Source organism: Diabrotica virgifera, chromosome 4, assembly GCF_917563875.1.
Source record: "Diabrotica virgifera virgifera chromosome 4, PGI_DIABVI_V3a".
In the NCBI taxonomy this organism is placed as follows: Eukaryota; Metazoa; Arthropoda; class Insecta; order Coleoptera; family Chrysomelidae; genus Diabrotica; species Diabrotica virgifera.
Genome location: NC_065446.1, coordinates 30,188,049 through 30,208,515, shown reverse-complemented (window position 1 = coordinate 30,208,515; position 20,467 = coordinate 30,188,049). Strand labels below are relative to the sequence as shown.

The window sequence follows — 20,467 nt, the reverse complement described above, 5'->3', positions numbered from 1 at the left end:
TGATCGTGCAATAGTCTATCAAAAAGTTTTGGTATAGAGGATTGTTTACAAACGCTTCGATAATTTGTTATGTCTTGTTTATTACCTGATTTAAAAATTGGACAGATATAAGAGTGCTTCCATAAAGTTGGGAAAGCTGATGTCTTTGATATTTAGATAATTTGAAAACTTTATTTAGATAATTTGAAACACAGGAAGTATATAAGAACTATTTATAAAAGAGTAAGAAACGAATCTATTAGTTAGTAAATAATATTAATGGAATACATGAAAATATTCAATATCCCAAAATAATTCTTTTAGTTACGCCCATGTTGCGAGGGTTACGAGGCCACCGATTCTTCTTTTTTCTAGGACGTAGAATCTTCCTCTTTCCTCACCTCGTTTTGGTGTGTTGTGTTGTTTTAATTTAGGTTAGGTTTTTTTAGTAAACATACAAAATGACCAAAATAATTGAAAATACGGCAAAAGCAGAAATAACTGCGAATTATAAAGGTGGTGGAACGTTTGTTAAACTTTCTCCGCAATTTTCAAGTGATGGGCAGTAAGTAAATGCAAGAAAGCAAAAGAAAATACATCTAAATTATTTTCATGTTTCAGATCAATTTTTATATGCTCCAAAGAGTCTTTATTGGAATATAACGCAAAGACAGCTAAATTAATTCATGAATATAAGGCTGTAGATAAAATAGTCGGATTTAGTTACCATCTGTATGAATCCTACTATTGTATAACAGCCTGCACTCAAAATGGAATAGTTAGCACATGGAAAACTGTTACACATTACAAAGTTTTAGAGCAGGTGAGTTCAGCAATAAATTCGTAATCCCAAAAATTTAATGGTCAATACGTGTTAACACGTTCCGTGCGGATGGCATACATGTGAGCCACATGATGCATGATGTGCAGACGGAGTGCATGTATACCATTGATTATACATTTTAATATGTGATTTTTTGTCCGTTCACAGTATAAGTCTTAGAATCAGACAGCCGCACTCAATGTGTTAACAAATATTATTTATTATTATATTAACCCTTAAGTACAGTGGAACCTCGATAACTCGGATTAATCGGGACCGCGGCCGATCCGGGTTATCGAAAATCCGGGTTAGCCGGAGAATATAGTAAAAATTAATAAATAACCTCCATTATAATTACAAAAACATGAAACACATATGCACAGTACACATCTAAATTACGTATAGTTGTATAGAGTGTAGAGTTTTGTTCATTTCTTGGTAAAAAACTCAGTCATACTGTAGAGATGTACCGACACCATAATATGGTAGGTCTGGATCCTGCGTACAAAAAAAAATTGATAAATAGCAAGCTGAAAATTTGTTATTAGCTTAAGGGTGTCTAGTCGGACAAACATTAATATATGGGAACACTGGAACAGGGGAAGTTTTAACTGTGGAACAGGTTAAAAATTTGGAACGGTCAGACCACGAAAACGGCACATGTATTTTTTCCGACAGAACAGACTTAAACTCTCCGAACAGAGATTAAACTCTCATGCAAAAATCAGACTGCTATTTATCACCAAATTGGCGTTTTAATGAGTGGAACATGTAGAATATGTCAAATGACAGGAATTATGACAGGTGATAAATAGCAGTCTGATTTTTGCATGAGAGTTTAATCTCTGTTCGGAGAGTTTATGTCTGTTCTGTCGGACAAAACAAATGTGCCATTTTCGTGTTCTGCCCGTTCCAAATTTTTGACCTGTTCCACAATTAAAACTGCCCCTGTTCCAGTGTTCTCATATATCAAAGTTTATCCGACTAGACACCCTTAAGCTATTAATAAATTTTTAGCTTGCTATTAATCAACTTTTTGCTATTAAAATAAAAAAAATTATAACAAGAATGGAAGGATTGTTTGTGTACCTTTTTACTCCTGAAAAAAGTGTGATAAAAATTAAACAAATTAAAGAATCTTCATAAAAATTTATAATCGAGTTAAACAAAGAGCAAGAAAAATGAAAATAAAAAGGTTTTTATAAAATGTTAAAACAAAAAAAAACTGACAGGTACTATAGTTAGTATAGTGTAGCAATATGGTAGTCAGTGGCAACATTTTCATCAGAAAATGATTTCACTTCACTTATGTCGTCTTCTACCTCATCAAACCATTTCAAAAGAGTATCCTCAGAGTGTTTATTCCCTTATTTGATGTTTTTTTATGAACTGGGGCACATTATGTGTAATGACGAACTGGGCACAAACACTAACACCCTGTCTATTAGACGAAAATCACACTTTGAGCCTAAATATCTTTCTAATAACAACCTGCAGCAAATTGCTGAATTCAAAACTACTAAAGAACAACCCAACTTGAAAAGTCATAAATGGGCGACCTTCAAAATTTTCTAGGAGAGGAAATATCCCACTTTCGATAAGCGATGCCGTCTGAGAGACGGGGTGTTAGTACTTAAGGGTTAAATAAATATTATTCAAAGTATTCCTGGATACACTTTTACGTTCGAATAAAGAAATCATCAATTCCCCAAAGTTGGCATCTCAGAAATGAGATTTTTGTGAGCTTTGACCACCTCATTTCGTATCTTAGTTTGTTTTTAATTTTGGGGAATGTACAGAAATCATGTGCAAAGTCAGGACTTTAATCAGAATGGCCAACCAAATTCATGATTTTCGTCTTCAAAAACTTTGATGTTTATTTATTTATTACGGGACAACCCAATTAGCAGTTACAATTAACAAACAATAAATGGTATGTGGTATGTAAGTATATTGAGAAAAGCAAAAGTAATTTAACCTACAACAAAGTTCAAACCATCATAAAACATAATAGTAGGGGAGGAAAGTATGCTAAAATTTACGGTCAACAAAGCTCGCCCAGTTAAAGTTATTTTAAAATCTAATGAAGATGTTAAATAAATATTAAAAAATAAAAAGGAGATTAAAGTTCCTGGAGTAAAAATTTCGGCAGATGAAACTAAGCTTCAAAGAGAATACTTCCAGAAAATAAACAAAGACCTTGAAAACATCACTGCAGCAGGGGATAATACCAAAACTATTAAATACTTATTGGAAGATAGGGACTTATTGGAAGAAGGAATATGGACTTATTAGAAGAAAAAACTAAAATATGACCCTAGTATACTTCTTAATACTGATATATTGTATTTAAATGCCCAAAGTCTTATGTGCAATAAAGATCAAATTGAAGGATGTTTGGTTCCATATGATCCTAAATTAATATTGGTAAGTGAAGCTAGAATAACCAATGACATTGAAGATGTCGAAATTAACATTGAGGGGTACAATGCAGTAAGATGTGATTCGACGAGTCGTCATACTGGTGGTGTTAATATCTATGTAAAAAACTGTTTTCACTACTCTGTTTTTAAAACTTATACTCTGGAGGGAAACTATTGGTGCAAATTTATAAAAATAGCAATTGGTTCGTCTCTAGTGGTTGTTGGTTGTCTGTACCACTCTCCATCTTCCTCTGATGCAATATTTCTGGATAAATTTGTGGATATTTGTGAACTTTTTGCATCTGATTCTTTATGTATTTTAGTAGGTGATTTTAATTTGGATTACTTAAGCAACAGTTTTTATACTAATAAAATTAAAAATATACTAACAATGTATGGGATTAGCCAGCTAACTGCTGAGCCCACCAGAATTACTAATGTAAGTAAAACTCTTCTTGATTATGTGTTAGAATCCGACACCTGAAAGGGTATAAGGAAGGGGAGAAAGATTATGTGTTAGTTAATCAAAATAATTGCGTATCTGATGTCCATTCTTCACCTGCAATTACCGATCATTCAGTAATTTCAGTGAATTTTTCAAACTGTATTAATAACTTTACTAATTTATCAAGATCTTTTAGGAACTTAAGTACATAGTACTAATATGAATAAAATTAAAACTGATTTGATTTCATACCGTTGCTCTTTGGATAATGTTGATGTAAATATTTTATACCAAGAGTTTCATGATACTTGTGGTAGAACATTAAATAATGTAGCTCCCATCCAAACGTGTAGTTATAGGAGTCACTTGCCATGGTTTGATAATGAAGTAGCCAATAAAATTAGAGCTAGGGATAGCAGCTACAAGGTGTTTAAGAATTCTTTGGGTCAAGAGAGGGATAATAATTGGTTAACTTTTAAAAAACTTAGAAACGAGGTTGTGAATGTGTTGAAAGTCAAAAAGGACCAATACTACTTTGATAAAATTGACAGAAATAAAAATAACTCTAAATCAATGTGGAAGACTTTAAAAAAATTAGTTAACAGGAACGGTCGGGATTTTCCAAATAATATAGAATTTGAGTTTAATGGTCAGAAAAGCATATGTCATGATAAAGTGGACATTGCAAACAATTTTAATGTGTATTATGTTAATAGCATAGAGGATATAGTTAACAGTATGGAATTACAAGATTCTTGGATTAACGTTAATAGTAATTTATATATGCCCTTTACAAAATTTAAATTAATATCACTTTCTGACCTAAGACACATCATTAACTCTCTTGATAGTAAGTACAATCCACAAGACATTCTTTGTAGTAAAATGATTAAAGAAGTATTTGAAACCATAGGTCATGTTATTTTAAATTTAATTAATACTTCCCTAGATGGTGGCATTGACACTTCCATCTGACTTAAAAATAAGTACAGTTGTTCCTATCCCTAAAGTGACAAATACTAATAAGTCGAGCGAATTTAGACCTATCAACATGTTACCGGCTTTGGAGAAAGTATTGGAAACTGTTGTATACGAGCAAATTCTTGATCACATAGATTTGAACCATATTTTAATTAATCATCAATCTGGTTTTCGTAAGAATCATTCATGTGAAGCGGCTGTTCAACTCTCAATATGTAAATTTAAACAAGAAATAGATAGAAATAATTATACAGTTGCAGTTTTTCTAGATCTTAAACGAGCTTTTGAAACGATTGATAGATACATTTTATTGGATAAGCTAAAAACCTATGGCATTAATGGAGCTGTTCTGAATTGGCTAAGGAACTTCTTAACTGACAGAAAGCAGAGTAAAAATATCTGATGTATTATCCGAAACTGTCAGTAATAACGTTGGTGTACCGCAGGGTAGTGTACTTGGACCATTGCTTTTTAAATTATATTTAAATGATATAAATTTGTTTGTGAACTGTGAATTTATTAACCTTTTCGCTGATGATACCCTTTTGGCTTGTAGCGATAGTTCTATTGAAGGGGCAGTTGACAAAATGAATCACGTTTTATGTTCAGTGTCTAAATACTTAAAACTTAATAAATTAAACGTAAGTAAGACAAAAGCCATGATAGTTACATCTAAATTTAAGTACAGGAGTCTTAATACTAACAATATAATGTTAAACATTGATGGGGAACCAATTGAACTAGTGACACAAATTAAATATTTTGGTTTTCAATTAGATAATACTCTATCATTCGACAAGCATCTCGAGTATATGTGTAAAAAACTAGCAAAAAATTGTATTTCTTTACAAGAATTTCTAAGAATTTGTCACTTCAGTCAAGGATCACTGTATATAAATCGATAATCCAACCTCATTTTGATTTTTGTGCATCCATCTTATATCTTTTAAATCTTAACCAACTAGCCAAATTACAAAAATTACAGAATCGTGGAATGAGGATCATTTTACGTACAAGTAGATTAACACCTGTCACATTGATGTTGAATACTTTGCAGTGGTTTTCGGTATCGCAACATCTTTTTTATTTGACCATGATATTGATTTTTAGAATTGTACATGGATTGGCACCTAAATATTTTCTCGATCTTGTTAGTTACAATTCAGATATTCACCCTTATTTTACGAGAAATTCTAATAATATTTACATCAGCAGAAACAATACTACAGGTGCTATGAACTCACTTCTCTATAAGGGTTTTGATAATTTCAATAAGTTGCCAACGGAACTCAAGTTGAAGACCTCAATGAACATGTATAGGAAAAATTTAAAGAATTATGTTGCAAATCGTATTTAATATCTCATGTGGCTTCTAAATGTGTTTTTTAACTGCGTGTAGTTTAATGTAATATTTTGAGTAATGTAGTATTTTTAATGCTTGTATTGTAATGGAATATTTTAAGTGTTTTTTTGTTTTATTTTTATTATTATGACTTGGATATTGTATCTTAATAACACTTTTCTATTGTCAAATAATTTAAATTGTATATACATATTATAAAATATCTCAATTTTAACTGTATATTAGGGTTACCTAATTTTGAATAAATTCTTCTTTTTCTTCTAAATTTGCAGTTACTCGAGCGCTATGGGGACCTATTGGGTTGTGAAGAGTAGGTCCAAAGACCAAAAAAGTTAACTTTTTCATAAAATGGGGGACTTTCCATTTTTTAATTTAATTTTCCATATCCAACAGTGGTTTTTTCCGATTATAGCACCATCTATCCATAGTTCGAAAAAATGCCTCGAATAAAAGTTGCTTATTTTTACGTAAAGGATCCAAATCTGCAATAAAAATTGGGGGTAATCTCCTATTTAAGATTTTAAAGTAACCCCCCACCCCACGTCCGTGGGCGGTAATGTTTGGTGCCATTAGATAGAAAAAATATCGAATACTTTGCAATTTTTCGATCTGATGTTCATTTCGCAAAATATCGCAGGGTTCGTATTTTTAAATTTACCCCCCCCCCGTATTTTAATTTGGTATGATTCGATAGTTTTTTGAAAAATATTGAATACATATTTTTTAGTTTTTCACTCTGACGTTCATTTCGTGAAATATTCTCTTTTTTTTGTGACACTTTGTGACTTACCCATTTCTTTACGCCCTGTTCAGATCGTCAGATTTTTAAAATATAACTGTTTTGCATGTACAGTAGAGCGTCGATTATCCGAACTAATTGGGGGACATGGGCGTTCGGAAAATCGATTTGTTCGGATAATCGAACTATATTGAGATTGTCATTCATATTTATCCACAAGTGAATAAAAACCATATTTATATAACTGTATATTTGTTTATACCTTGATAATGACAAATAGCAATTAAACAAAAATGTGCAGTCTTTGCAACAACATATTTTTGGATACACAATTAAAGACAATTGAAGATATTTTAAGCGTTAATTACTAACGCTTGCTCAGTACTCGAGTGCAGGGCACGGGAGTTCGGATAACCGGTTGTTCGGTTGATCGACGTTCAGATAATCGACGCTCTACTGTACCTACTTAACTTACCATATCTTAATCTGACAACAACTTCAAAAACAATAAAAAAATGTTTTATTGGTAAAATAATACTGCAAAGTTTTTGAAATATTTATATTCTTCTTCTTCTTGTCTTTATCCTTATGCCTATTACGGGGTCAGATTGTGGTCGGTTGTTTCGACTGAATACAAAAGCGGTGGTAGCTGATCAGTAGAGCATTCGCCTAGGGATCGAGAGGTCCCCTGTTCGAATCCTGACAAAGTTATATCCTTTTTTTTTAATTTTTGGTATTCTTTTTGTTCTTTCTAAAATTAGTTTAATATTTAAATACAATACAAAAAAAACTTTAAAGTAGATCGGTATATATTGATTTCATTGAAATCATAATATGAAGTTAGATTATATTATAATAGAAGTATAACTTCTTACGTGCGTACAAAGTACACACACATTCTTTTTTTCCACTTTATTCTGTTTTTGGCTAGGCATTTCATTCCTTCCTTCGTTTTCCCTCGGGCATTTCCTATGTCCTCTATTTGATCCCTCCAATTCTTTCGGGGACACCCTCTTCTCCTTTTTGTCGTGTTTCTCATTTCCAGAATTTTCCTGGGCATCCTTTCTGGTTTCATTCTTAGCACATGTCCATACCATTCTAGTTGTTTATTTTGGATGTGATATAATATTGGCTCTATTTCCGTTCTTCTTATTTCTTCATTTTTTATTCTATCCCATTTTGATTTTCCTGCGATCTTTCTTAAGTGTTTCATATCCATTGCTTCTATTTTTGACTTATGTTTCTTCTGTATTGTCCAATTTTCACTTGCATAGGTTATTACTGGTCTGGTTATTGTATTATGATTCTTCCTTTTCACTTCCATTTGTATGTCTTTATGTGCTAGTATGCGTTTATTTAAGGCATAAAATATTCGTGTCGATTTTTTTTCTCTGTTTGCTATTTCAGCGTCTATTCTCCCTTCGTCAGTTATTATACTCCCTAGGTATTCATAGGTTGATACTTTTTCTAATGTTATCTGATTGCACTTTATCTCTTTGTTGTGTAGGTCTTCCTTTGTTATTTATTATCATTGTTTTGGTTTTGTCTATGTTTATTTTCATTCCCATCATTTCAATTTCTTCAGTCCATATATTAAGGTTTTTCTCCATTTTATTTTTATTATTGGCTATAAGCACTATATCATTTGCGTATAGTAGACTATTTATTTTTACTGGTTACCAAATTTCTGTAGCCGATTATGGTGTTAACTTCTTGTCCCCTTGCTCTGATATTTTTTATTATTCGGTCCATTATTATTACAAAGAGTAAGGGGCTGAGACTGTCGCCTTGTTTTAGTCCTTTGTCCATTAGAAACTCTTCTGACCTCCAATTTGTACTTTAGCTTTCACTACGTCGTATGTACTTTTGATAATCTTTATTAATTCTGTGGGTACTTCCAAGTCCTTTAAGCATTTCCAGATTTTCTCTCTGTTTATTGAATCGAAGGCAGCTTTCAAGTCTATGAATGTTAGGAACAACTTTTCTCCTTCTATTTTTCTCTCTATCAGTTTAAATTACCTGTTAGAAATAAATTGCAACAGAATTTTAATATATTTAGAACTGAAATAAAAAGCATTTTATTGGATTTAGAACTATATTCTGTGTATGAGTTTTTAAATCACACAGTTTAACTTTTAACTTATAACTTATAGTAGTTGTAATTGTAATTTTGTATGTATATTAGACACTTATTATTCAAGAAAAGATAAAGGCAGGTTTTGTTTATATTCGATTCAGAGTTGGACCACCATCTCCATATAGCTATTTCAGCATCCTTATGCCTCCTCAGTGAAGCTATGCAGTCACAACTCTTCAATTGTGGCAATTTGCTATAAGTGTGTTGTTTACAATTTTTTTTAATAAAAGATATTTTGAATTTGAATTTGAAAACCTATTTGTGCTACAGTAATATATTTTTATTTTTGCAGAAACTTTCAAATCAGAATATTTTAACATTCAATGTCATTCCTGATGAGAGAGAAGATTACTCAGCCATATATTCTTATAAACATAAAAATGGAATTCGTTTTGCTCACTACAATGCAAAAACGAAAATGTCTAAGGAATACAGTATAGTACTAGACTGTAAGCTTCCATATTTTATTGATGTTAACAACTCACATTTCTTTGCTGTTGTTCATGATAATAAAGTGTTTTTTAATAAGTTGAATAACTTTAAGGAATATTCGAGGTAAGGGCCTATTACTTAACAAGAGTGTAGTCACAAATATTTTACAGCTATCCCTACTTTTTCTTTCTTTACACTGCATATTAAGTACTTGTAGTAAAATTCTCACTGGTATGTAAGCTGTAGAGATGTAAACATTAGTTGACAATGACATTGTCATCAGCAACATAGAGATGGCTATTTCGTTCAGTTTTTTAATGTTTTTGGATAACCGTTACTTGTATAATCGCTTAAATTAATAATGTAAAACAATGTAAACATTAGTTGACAATTACATTGTCATCAGCAACATAGAGATGGCTATTTCGTTCAGTTTTTGAATGTTCTTGGATAACCGTTACTTGTATAATCGCTTAAATTAATAATTAATTTAATCAATAGGATTTATTTTCACTAACTATGTATTCAGTGATTACAATAATTTATATCCTATACAATAAAAACTAATAATCGAAAAGAGAGAAAAAGTGATTTTAATAATACACTGTTATTATGGAACATTTAGATAAATTTTGAACAGCTTTAACAACAAAATACTTTTTCATGGATCACAGAATATACCATGGTATAATTTGTGCTTGGATCTTCCATAAATAATAAACAATAAATATCTTTTTATTAATTTCACGTCTTAAATCAATTATTTATCAAATACAATATTTATCAATATTACTTATTTAATAAACAACTCATATATTTAAACAATATCCCTGAAGCCTTGTCAAATATTTAGTAGCCTTGTCAATATGTTTTGTTTGACTGAGTGCATTGTATGAAAAATATAGCAAATGTTCGATTTGGAAAATATCACCACAGACTTGTGTTCATTGTTTTCCAAGTCCTGAAAAAACTATTAAATATTTTTGAAAAATTTAAACGCAGAGTTAAAAATTACATTATTACCGAGGGCAGAAAGTCCCTTAGAATAAACAAAAAGTTTCTTTGAATGAGATATTTGAAATTAAAAATCACACTAAATTTTATCTTCTTTTTCGCCCCTGTAACTTATTAAATAAACATTGTAATAGAAGTTTTCAGGGACTTCGGCCCTCGGTAATAAGGTAATCTTTTATTCAGCGTCTAAATTTTTCAGAAATACCTATTAGTTTTCTCAGAATTCGAAAAAAATAAATGCATTTAAAAATTTTTGGCTCGAAATTTTTGCACTTACGCTCTTAATATTGATAGACACGTAATAATTTCTCTTAATTTTAATATAAACATTTTTAAAATGTTAATATGAACATTTTTTAATAGGTTATTTTTACATAGACTAAATACAGATGAAATTCATTATATGAGAACTTGAAAAATACATATAAAACTGTCTACAAGATAGTATAGGCATATTGTGGTACAGCACAAAGAAAAATTTTAAGTGCAGTTATGACTAGAAAAATAAAAACGTTATAGCTTTAGATCTTTACTAATTTTCTAGTTAATTTGTTTCCAGTTTTAATGCTTATCGTATCGTATGTCTGATGTATTTTTTAGTAAAATATTATTATTTTTGGCTTCTGAATGTATAGTTACAATTTGGTCTGTCCTTTATGACAACCTAAATATTTATTGTTTTTTAAATAATTATTCGATTTTAGATGCTTTACGAGTAATACAAGAAATTTTACATGCGTAGCAGTTCATTCTACAGAAGAAATTGTAATCACTGGTGACTCAACTGGTCGTGTGGTTGGTTGGCATGATATATTTGCAGCTAAAGCTAAACAAACCGTTTTTCACTGGCACAATTTACCTGTTCAAACAGTACGCTTCTCCACATCAGGTAGTTACTTTTATAGTGGTGGAGGTGAATGTGTACTAGTAAAATGGCAGTATGATAATATAAATGAAAAAAAGTTTGTGCCCCGTATACCCGGAGAGATCTGCAATGTTGTGGTTGCCAATAACAACTTACATATTGCAGTTTCAACAAATGATAATGCTATTCGAATTTTTGATAATACACTCTACCAAATCAGTTTGATTCAAAATTTGGTGCTAGCACAGCATTTTGATAGTGGAATTGTTCATGATAGTAGGTCCAGAGCTCTAATAATGAATGGGAATCAAGGACATATCCAGTTTTATTCCCCAGATGACATGTCTCTTCTTTACAGTGTAAGTACTTATTTTTTTCATCATTCTTTTATTCACATTTAGCTTAAGAAGTTTTGCAAGCAGTTCTTTATCCTTTTAGATATTGCTATATCGCTCTGTGTTACTTTTAAACCAAGTTGGGGATATTGTTGAGAGTCTTAAGAAATCACGTTTTGAAGTTATTTAATCAAACGATTTGACATGTATTAGCGATATTACTTTAGTTTTAGAACTAATCAAGTAAACTAAAGGCATGAGTGTCACATGACATAAATATACTGTGTGATTTAAATTCTGAAATTGGTCAAGGAGAACTAGAGAATTATGTGGGGAGATGGATTGAGAAGAGCAATGAACAATGTAACCTATTCAGCCCAATAAATGACCGTTTTGGAGTGTAATTTTCAGGGGCAACTCCGAATTGCATGAAAATTTGGATTTAGGTTCTACTTACCCTCCACTTCAAAGTTGAATTTGTGCCGTTGGTTGCTTTTACTTGGGGGATGATAGTCGGTCCTTCTCGGGGAGGGGGGGGGGGTGGGTTAAAAACGCCTTTTATAAGCAACGAGTTATTCACGATTGAAAATGTTGATTTTTGAACAAAAAAACTACGTTGTTAGACCGTTTTTCGCAAATAACTCAAAAAGTAAATATTTTATCGAAAAAAATATTCTTAGCAAAAGTGTAGCTTATAAAACAAAAACTAAAAAATGGTGTATTAGTAAAGTCTATAAATTTAGTAAAAGCAAAGTTGTAGCTCATGAAAAATACGTTCTTATTAGTCTAATTCCAAATCGAATAATTCAACGCGAAATTACCGAAAAATTAAGCACTTTTCGGGAAAAGCTTGTTAACATTTTTAAAGTATCTAAAGAAAAGCTTTATATTTGTTTGTTACAAAAGTTTCTAGCATCAAAAATTAACAAGTTACACTAAAAAAAAAGTTGAACACTTTTTTTGGTAAAATAAATCGTGAAAACCTCCCTCTATTTAGCACCCTAAATAAAATTAATCGTTACCGCTTTATCATTTATTTTAACTGTAAGGTAGTGTCGCCAAATAAGGCCAGTGTCTTAATTAGGCCAATTGCAAATATTTTCTTAAATATAGATATTATATATTAGAGGTCACCGTAAATGTCTTTCTCAGTCAAAACCGTCTACGCCATTCAGTCGGTAGTATCACATAGCAGCGCCAAGTAGACTAGACACGTGTTTGTTACGGTGCGGAAGTTGGTTTATAAATTTTAGGTAAGTTATAAAATTTCTAAAATGGTACTTAATGAATATAAGCCAATTATTTTTTCTTTGTAAAGCGATAGTAAATTAATACTTTTTAAGGAACTGGAACTGTTTTTTCTTTATATTGCTTTTTATTAATTTTTTTTATGTTAAATAAAAAAGTAGACAGTGTCCTAATAAATCCAATTGTCCTAGATGTGTGTAAATGTGCGATATGTGTGCTTAATGTATTGACAAATTTTTGTTTTTAATATGAATAAAAGTTTCTTTCACTAAATTTTATATTTGTTCTTTAATTCTTAGGTTTAAAATTTATTATCCACCTCAATTTGCGTAAAAAATGAAACTGGCCTTATTAAGCTACCAGTTCCTAATAAGGCCAAATATTCCAGATTTATTCAATGTTAAAATTTTATATTTCTTTATTTATTTAGTAAGTATTTTATCCTGAAATTCGATAGCTAAAATGTTAGACAATGCGTATACAAGAATTTTCCCCCATATTGTTCCTGAATAAAATATTACAGATATTTAAACCTTAAGGTGGCCTTAATTGGCGACCTTACCTTATGTGTTTTGTTTATATGATACGCAAGTTTGATTGGTTTGAAGTGCTTACTTTTAAAAAAATTTGGTTTTATAGTAAAAAAAATTTTTCTAAAAATTTTTGAAAATTTCCTTTTTTCAAAATAACTTAAAAAGTATTAGTGATAAGAAAAATCTTAAAGAGTAAAAAAATGTAGGTTTTGCTATTGTAAATATGCTAGTTTCATTTTGTTTTTCCGTAAGACAAAAATTGGTTAAGATATGGCTGTTCAAAATTTGCATACACTGTGATTAGTGACCCGTTCAAGCTTTTTCAACTATAACCCTTTCAATATAAGCACTTTAAACTGGTGAGACTGACAGATCATATTAATAAAAAATAGATAAGTAAATTGTTTGTAAAGCGGTAAAGATTAATTTCATTTGGGGAGCTAAACACGGGGAGATTTTCATGATTTTTTTACAAAAAAAAGAGGGCCAACTTTATTTTGAGCGTAACTTATTTAAAATGCTAGAAACCTTTATTTATAAACAATTAAAATAAAGCTTTTTATAAACACTTTAAAAAAGTTTGAATGGGTTTTTCCCGAAAAGTGCTTAATTTTTAGGTGATTTCACCTTGAAATATTCGATTTGGAATTGGACGAATAAGAACGTATTTTTCATGAGCTACAACTTTGTTTTTACTAGATTGATATACTTTACTGATACACTATTTTTTTCATCTTTTTATAAGCTACACTTTTGCTAAGGATATTTTTTTGATCAAATATTTACTTTTTGAGATATTTGCGAAAAACCTTCAGAAAACGCAGTTTTTGTGTCAAAAAATAATTTTCAATCGCAAATAAGTCGAAATGTATTGACTACAAAAAAAAACTCTATAGAACAAAAGTTGCTTAACAGCAGTCAATTTATCCATTTCCGGTCTTATCTTGAACTATGTTTTTTCACCCCCGAGAAGGGGTGACTGTCACCCCCCAAGTAAAAGCAACCAATGGCACAATTACAACTTTGAAGTGGATGGTTAGTAGAACCTAAATCCAAATTTTCATGCAATTCGGAGTTTCCCCTAAAAATTACACGGTATTCTTTTTCTCATGATCATCTTTCAGTGCGTCACAGTTTTTCGATTTCTCTCTAACGCATTAAATTGTATGTGACAGAAAAAAAGGCACGTCTGGGAATACTTCGGTAATTATTCTAGTTCGGTGATTATTCTAGTTGTCGATAGATGGCGCCATAATCAAAAAAGAATTATTTATTAAATAAAATAATAATATTATCAATATAATCTGTACAATTTATAAGACTATACAAATGAAAGAAAATACCATTTTATAAATGCAATAGACACAATTGATTTGGTTTTATTCCAAATTGAAAATAAAATTTGACAACTGTCAGATTTAACTAAAATGTCACGTTAGAATAAATGTCATAAATGTGTATTATCACGGACTTACCTTTTTTTCTATAATTTGTGACGCACTGAAAAATGTTCATGAAAAGGAGAATATCGCCGTTTTTCCCGTTCATTTACTGGACTAATTGGTTGAATTGTTTATCAATGAGGAACTTATAATTGCACAGTCAAAGTGAGTGCGCTGGTCCGCTTGGTTGGTATAATTGCAAAATACTTGTAAACATAAATTATACACATGGAGGTTATATGCTTGCAGTAACGACAAAATCATCAGATATAAACTAGAACGTATTATAATTTGCATAATATCATCCAAAACGTATCCAGGAATGGATATTGACCACAACCTACTTGTTTTTTTCGACGGGACTAAAACAAAAGACTGTAAAGGGCCCTGTAGACCTGTAGAATACTGTAACTGTAATATGAAGAGATAATACTTAAAATCAACGAGAGCTTGCGAAATATTTAAGAAGATAATTCACCAACAGTAAATATTGACCATAAATTGGAGGAAATTCAAAATTCTCTGATCTCTGTTACAAAACAACCCCGAATTAAATTGAAGAAAAAGAAAACCTTGGATGATTGCAGAAATACTTGAGCTTGTGGAAGAAACTAAAAAATATACATCGAAAGACCTGTATAAACAAAGAAATTAATAGTCCAGAAAGCCACTGCGCATCCGCTAGGAAAAATATTCTAATTCGGATTTTTTGCACAATCTTACTCAAAAAGGACTCCTTTTAACAAATTTGCATGTTGCCAGGACCAAAAGGTGGTCAAAAATTTTTCAAACGTTTTTTTTTTGTTTTTTTCCTAAAATTATTTTTTTTGCATGGAAAAAAGTTTTTTTAGGTTTTTTGGATCATTCCAAACAGAAAAGCTCTTTGGTGACTTTTCTCTAAAAATGATAGTTTTTGACATATAAGCGATTAAAAATTGAAAAATTGCGAAGTCGGCCATTTTTAACCCTCAAAAACTATATGAAAAACTGAAAATTTGAATGTTGCCAAGATAGGTACATATTCTTTAAACATCGATTGATGAAATCCCGAAGAGTTTTTTGCAATACAGTATTCAAAACTCCTTTGTTTTTTAATTGCTAATCAAGCGTGCGCGACACTATTTTCCACCGACAGTATGGTGCAAATGAAAGGAATAAATTCGTTATTTCGTAAACCGGCGACTTAAAGGAAAAATCCCGAAACAGGTCGATTTTTATTTTTAAGTTATGATATTGTAGCATATATGGTATACTAGTGACGTCATCCATCTGGACGTGATGACGTAATCGATGATTTTTTTAAATGAGAATAGTGGTCATGTGCTAGCTCATTTGAAAGGTTCTTCAATTCTCTATTCAGTAATATAAACATTTACATAATTATTTATACAGGGTGTCCAAAAAAATTTTATTGAATTAAATTATTTGACAAAAAAAGAAGTAGAAGGACACCCTGTATAAATAATTATGTAAATGTTTTCATTACTGAATAGATAATTGAAGAACCTTTCAAATGAGCTACCACACGACCCCTATTCTCATTTAAAAAAATCATCGATTACGTCATCACGCCCATACGGATGACGTCACTAGTATACCATATATGCCACAATATCATATAAAAATAAAAATCGACCTGTTTCGGGATTTTTCCTTAAAGTCGCCGGTTTACGAAATAACGAATTTATTCCTTTCATTTGCCCCATACTGTCGGTGGAAAATAGTGTCGCGCACGCTTGATTAGCAATTAAAAAACAAAGGAGTTTTGAATATTGTATTGCAAAAAACTCTTCGGGATTTTATCAATCGATGTTTAAAGAATATCTACCTACCTTGGCAACATTCAAATTTTCAGTTTTTCACATAGTTTTTGAGGGTTAAAAATGGCCGATTTCGCAATTTTTCAATTTTTAATCGCTTATATGTGAAAAACTATCAACTTTATAGAAAAGTCACTAAAGACCTTTTCTGTTTGGAATGATCCAAAAAACATAAAAAAAATTGTTCCATGCAAAAAAAATAATTTTAGGAAAGAAACAAAAAAAAACGTTTAAAAAATTTTTGACCACCTTTTGGTCCTGGCAACATGCAAATTTGTTAAAAGGAGTCCTTTTTGAGTAAGATTGTGCAAAAAATCCGAATTAGAATATTTTTCCTAGCGGATGCGCAGTGGCTTTCTGGACTATAAGTAAAGTAGAAAGAAAATTCGAGAGGCGAAATAGGTTCTCCGATAGATGCTCCGGATAAATGGAAGACCTGGATAAAAAGAGTGGCAGGTATCAGGATTGTAACGCAACGTTAAAAATGACAAAGAAAGTAGAATTACTTATGTAAAGAGGGGATTGCTGCAATGGGCCAAATACATCAAGCAACTGTTTAGTGATGAAAAAAGAGAATTGTCATCAGTAGAGATTGCAATTGCTGGATCCGGCATCCAGCAATCCAGCTGTATCCAGCGCTTTTTTTACATGCTGGATCCATCAAACCGTGCTGCATCCAGCAGCCAGGATCCGCAAACGTGTCAAATTCGAAATAAGTTACTTAATGTCTTCATTAGCCTCTTTATTCAAAGCCGTGAGTCGGCAACTTGCCATTCTATGACGCTAGCAGTAGCTCAGTATGCTGAAAAGCTTCTACAGCTTAAAAGTTTGCATTGATAAAGCGTTGATAGACATTGATTCTGAGATAAATTCTCTTCTGGCGAATGGTCAATAATCAATGAGTCGATCGCCACTTTTTAACCGGTGAAACTGGCTACCCTTAGTGCCGATATATCTGAAGCACTACTCAACAAAATCGCGGAACGGTGCTTCTCTGAAATTACAGGTACATTAGTGGAATTACGAAATCCAAAAAAGTATGGCGAAGGACTAAACAATCCTGGTTATTTCCTCATGCCGAAAAAGAATGCAGTGCGACAAGAGATGAAAAATTTGTTGAGTCGTATAAATAAACAAGTGATTGTGGAACCAGTGCAAGAGGACATAATGGAAAAAGGTGGGCAACTAATCCGGGGCCCGTGAATTTTACTGGAACAAGAACTTAACATTGAATTGAAATGAGAAAGAGAAAACTTTTATAACAAAAAAAAAACTGATTCTCAAAAAGATTACGAAAAGATTTTGGAAAAGGAAATGGACATTTATGAGATCGAAGGAGTGAAAGGCGATTATTTGTCCATGGTCTATGACTATTTAATGATCTTAAAACCGACCAGTATAGAGGTCGAAAGGGCTTTCTTCGCAACCAGCTATATGTGCTGTTCTGTGCACATTAGGTTAGGCCTATGTTTTTTAAGGTCTCACTTCCAAAAAAAACTAAATAATTCATGTTTCTGTTGTTTAGAAATTTAAAATACAGACAAAAGAAAACATTGAAATCGTGTTTTTATTTTGATTCCACATTTTGCTGTAACCGCGCTGGATTCAGGCCAATCTTGCAAAAATCCAGCTTGATTGAAAATGCTGCTGGATTGCAATCCCTAGCCATCAGAAATAATGGAAGATACCGGACCAGCAATATTAAAAAACCAAAATATGACAAAGTGACTGGACCAAACGATGTACCCATCGAATTAAAACTTGTAGATGAATAATACTTAATTTAAGTTTAGAAACGGTATAGTTTGTTCCATTATCTTTGCACAAATGTCATAATTCATTTGAAAACGAGTTAAATTAAAACATTAAGTGAAACGTACGTCGATATGTAATATTGATATGCACTGTCAATGTAATAATTAGGAAATGGCTATTATCGGTCATAGGCGTAACCAGGATGATCCTTACTTACTTACTTACTTACTAGCCAACGCCCACCCTTGGCATGTTAGCCATTTGGCGGCGCGCTGACCAGTATAGACGAGCCGTTTCTCGTAGGCGATCTTCATCCTCCTCGGGTGGGTCTGTTATCAGGGCTGGGCACTCTGGGAGGTGAGCAGCATCCATCTGGGGCTGATTACATAGTGGACAGTTGTCATTTTCACGGACGCCGATGCGATGTAGATGGGAGGCCAGGTAGTCATGCCCCGTAGTTGTTCTGAACGCGGCTACACTGATGGGTCTCGGCAAGTTGTGAGGGATTGGTGACTCTATTAGGTGGGCCCAAGATTTTCCAGCACCGGCTTGTATTTGCTGGTCTTTTATCTTCGCTTTGATTCCTCTTTTAATGGTGGACTTTGCTGATGTGTACGATTGGATGATCCTAAGGGGGGGGGGGTTACAACTACTGGAAGGTCTCTGAGGGGTATGGTGTTAAGCGTATAGAGCTCAAAGTCCATCCCAATGGGGGGGGGCGGGTTATAACCCCCAAAACCCCCCCCTGGTTACGCCTATGTTATCGGTGGACGTTTTTTTTAAGTTATATTGTACATTTACATTTAACTATGTTATAATATATTTAACACAATATAACTTTATAAAATAAACACAATATAAGTTATAAATTCCAATAAACACAACAAATGCGCTAATTTCACTGTTACTGAAAATAGTAAACAAGGTATCAAAGACAAGGTATTGTTTATCCTTGTGTAACTTATTGTGGTTTCTATAGACAAGCGGTTTAATTTTGCGGTACTAGTTTCTGTGAATAAAAAAGAGACCTAGTATAAAAAGTGATTCGTCAATAATTCCATGCATGTGCAAAGATGGAAGAACTATGTATATATGCGTATTAAATCTATTTTTAAATGATTTTGATTTGTAGGTTGATATAACTGCTCAAAATAGAATAACGAATGAGAGAGAAAACATAATGATCAATACTGAAGTAACAAAAGTTGCAATAAGTAAAAGTGGATTATGGTTTGCTACTGTGGAAGAAAGAAAAGATAGGGAATATAATTATGAAATACGATTAAAGTTTTGGAAGTTTGATGAATCTAAACAACAGTGAGTATTATTTTCTAGTCTACTACTAATACATAGTCTAAGAGCTGGGAGCGGATTTTGTGCGTGATAAGTAATATGGAAAAACTATACGTGGATATGTTGAATTAGTTGTGTACATGACTTTCACCAACGGCCGGAAACCAGAGTGGGGGCCGAGGGTAGTTATAAGGGGTCAAAGTCGTGGTTTTTATTATTTTTTTATGACGCTCATGATCGAGATAATGCAACCAAAATTTGGGAATAAGTAGGTCATGACGTACCTAAGTAAAATCTCTAGGGGCGCAACGCTGCGTGGCCGACAAAGGGGTGGGGGTATGGGTAAATATAAAAAATATAAGGGGCTTTTTGCGACGTTCGTGATTGAGATAGTGCACCAAAATTTGGGTATAAGTAGACCATGACATAAGTAAGTAAAATCCCCAGAGCCGGAAACCAGAGTGGGGGAGGAAGGTAGTTATAAGGGGTCAAAGTCCCGTTTTTATTATTTTTTTTTGTGGCGCTCATGATGGAGATAGTGCACCAAAATTTGGGAGTAAGTAGGTCATGACGTAACTAAGTAAAATCTTCAGGGGCGGAACGCTGCTTGGGGTACAAAGGGGTGGTAGGTAGGGGTGAGTATAAAAATATATGGGGGGTTTTTTTTGCCGTTCGTGATCAAGATAGTGCACCAAAATTTGGGAATAAGTAGATCATGACATTACTAAGTAAAATCTCCAGGGGCGGAACGCTGCAGCGTGGGGTACAAATGTTGTGCCAGGTCACAAAAAAAATAATACACACTGCGACTTTGACCTCTTAAAACTACCCTCATCCCCA

The 20,467-nt window shown here is 32.3% G+C and overlaps 1 protein-coding gene across 1 annotated transcript in view; it reads left to right on the top strand.

The window, feature by feature from the left end:
* The first annotated feature begins 364 nt into the window (after positions 1-364).
* Positions 365-20,467, top strand: part of LOC114349373 (WD repeat-containing protein 75) — a 45,185-nt gene continuing 25,082 nt past the window's right edge. Inside the window, exons 1-5 of the mRNA XM_028299724.2 lie at positions 365-544; positions 601-802; positions 9,183-9,445; positions 11,041-11,560; positions 19,467-19,651. Coding sequence (XP_028155525.2) covers positions 441-544; positions 601-802; positions 9,183-9,445; positions 11,041-11,560; positions 19,467-19,651 — 1,274 coding nt within the window. The 5' untranslated portion in view covers positions 365-440. The remainder of the gene's footprint in view (positions 545-600; positions 803-9,182; positions 9,446-11,040; positions 11,561-19,466; positions 19,652-20,467) is intronic.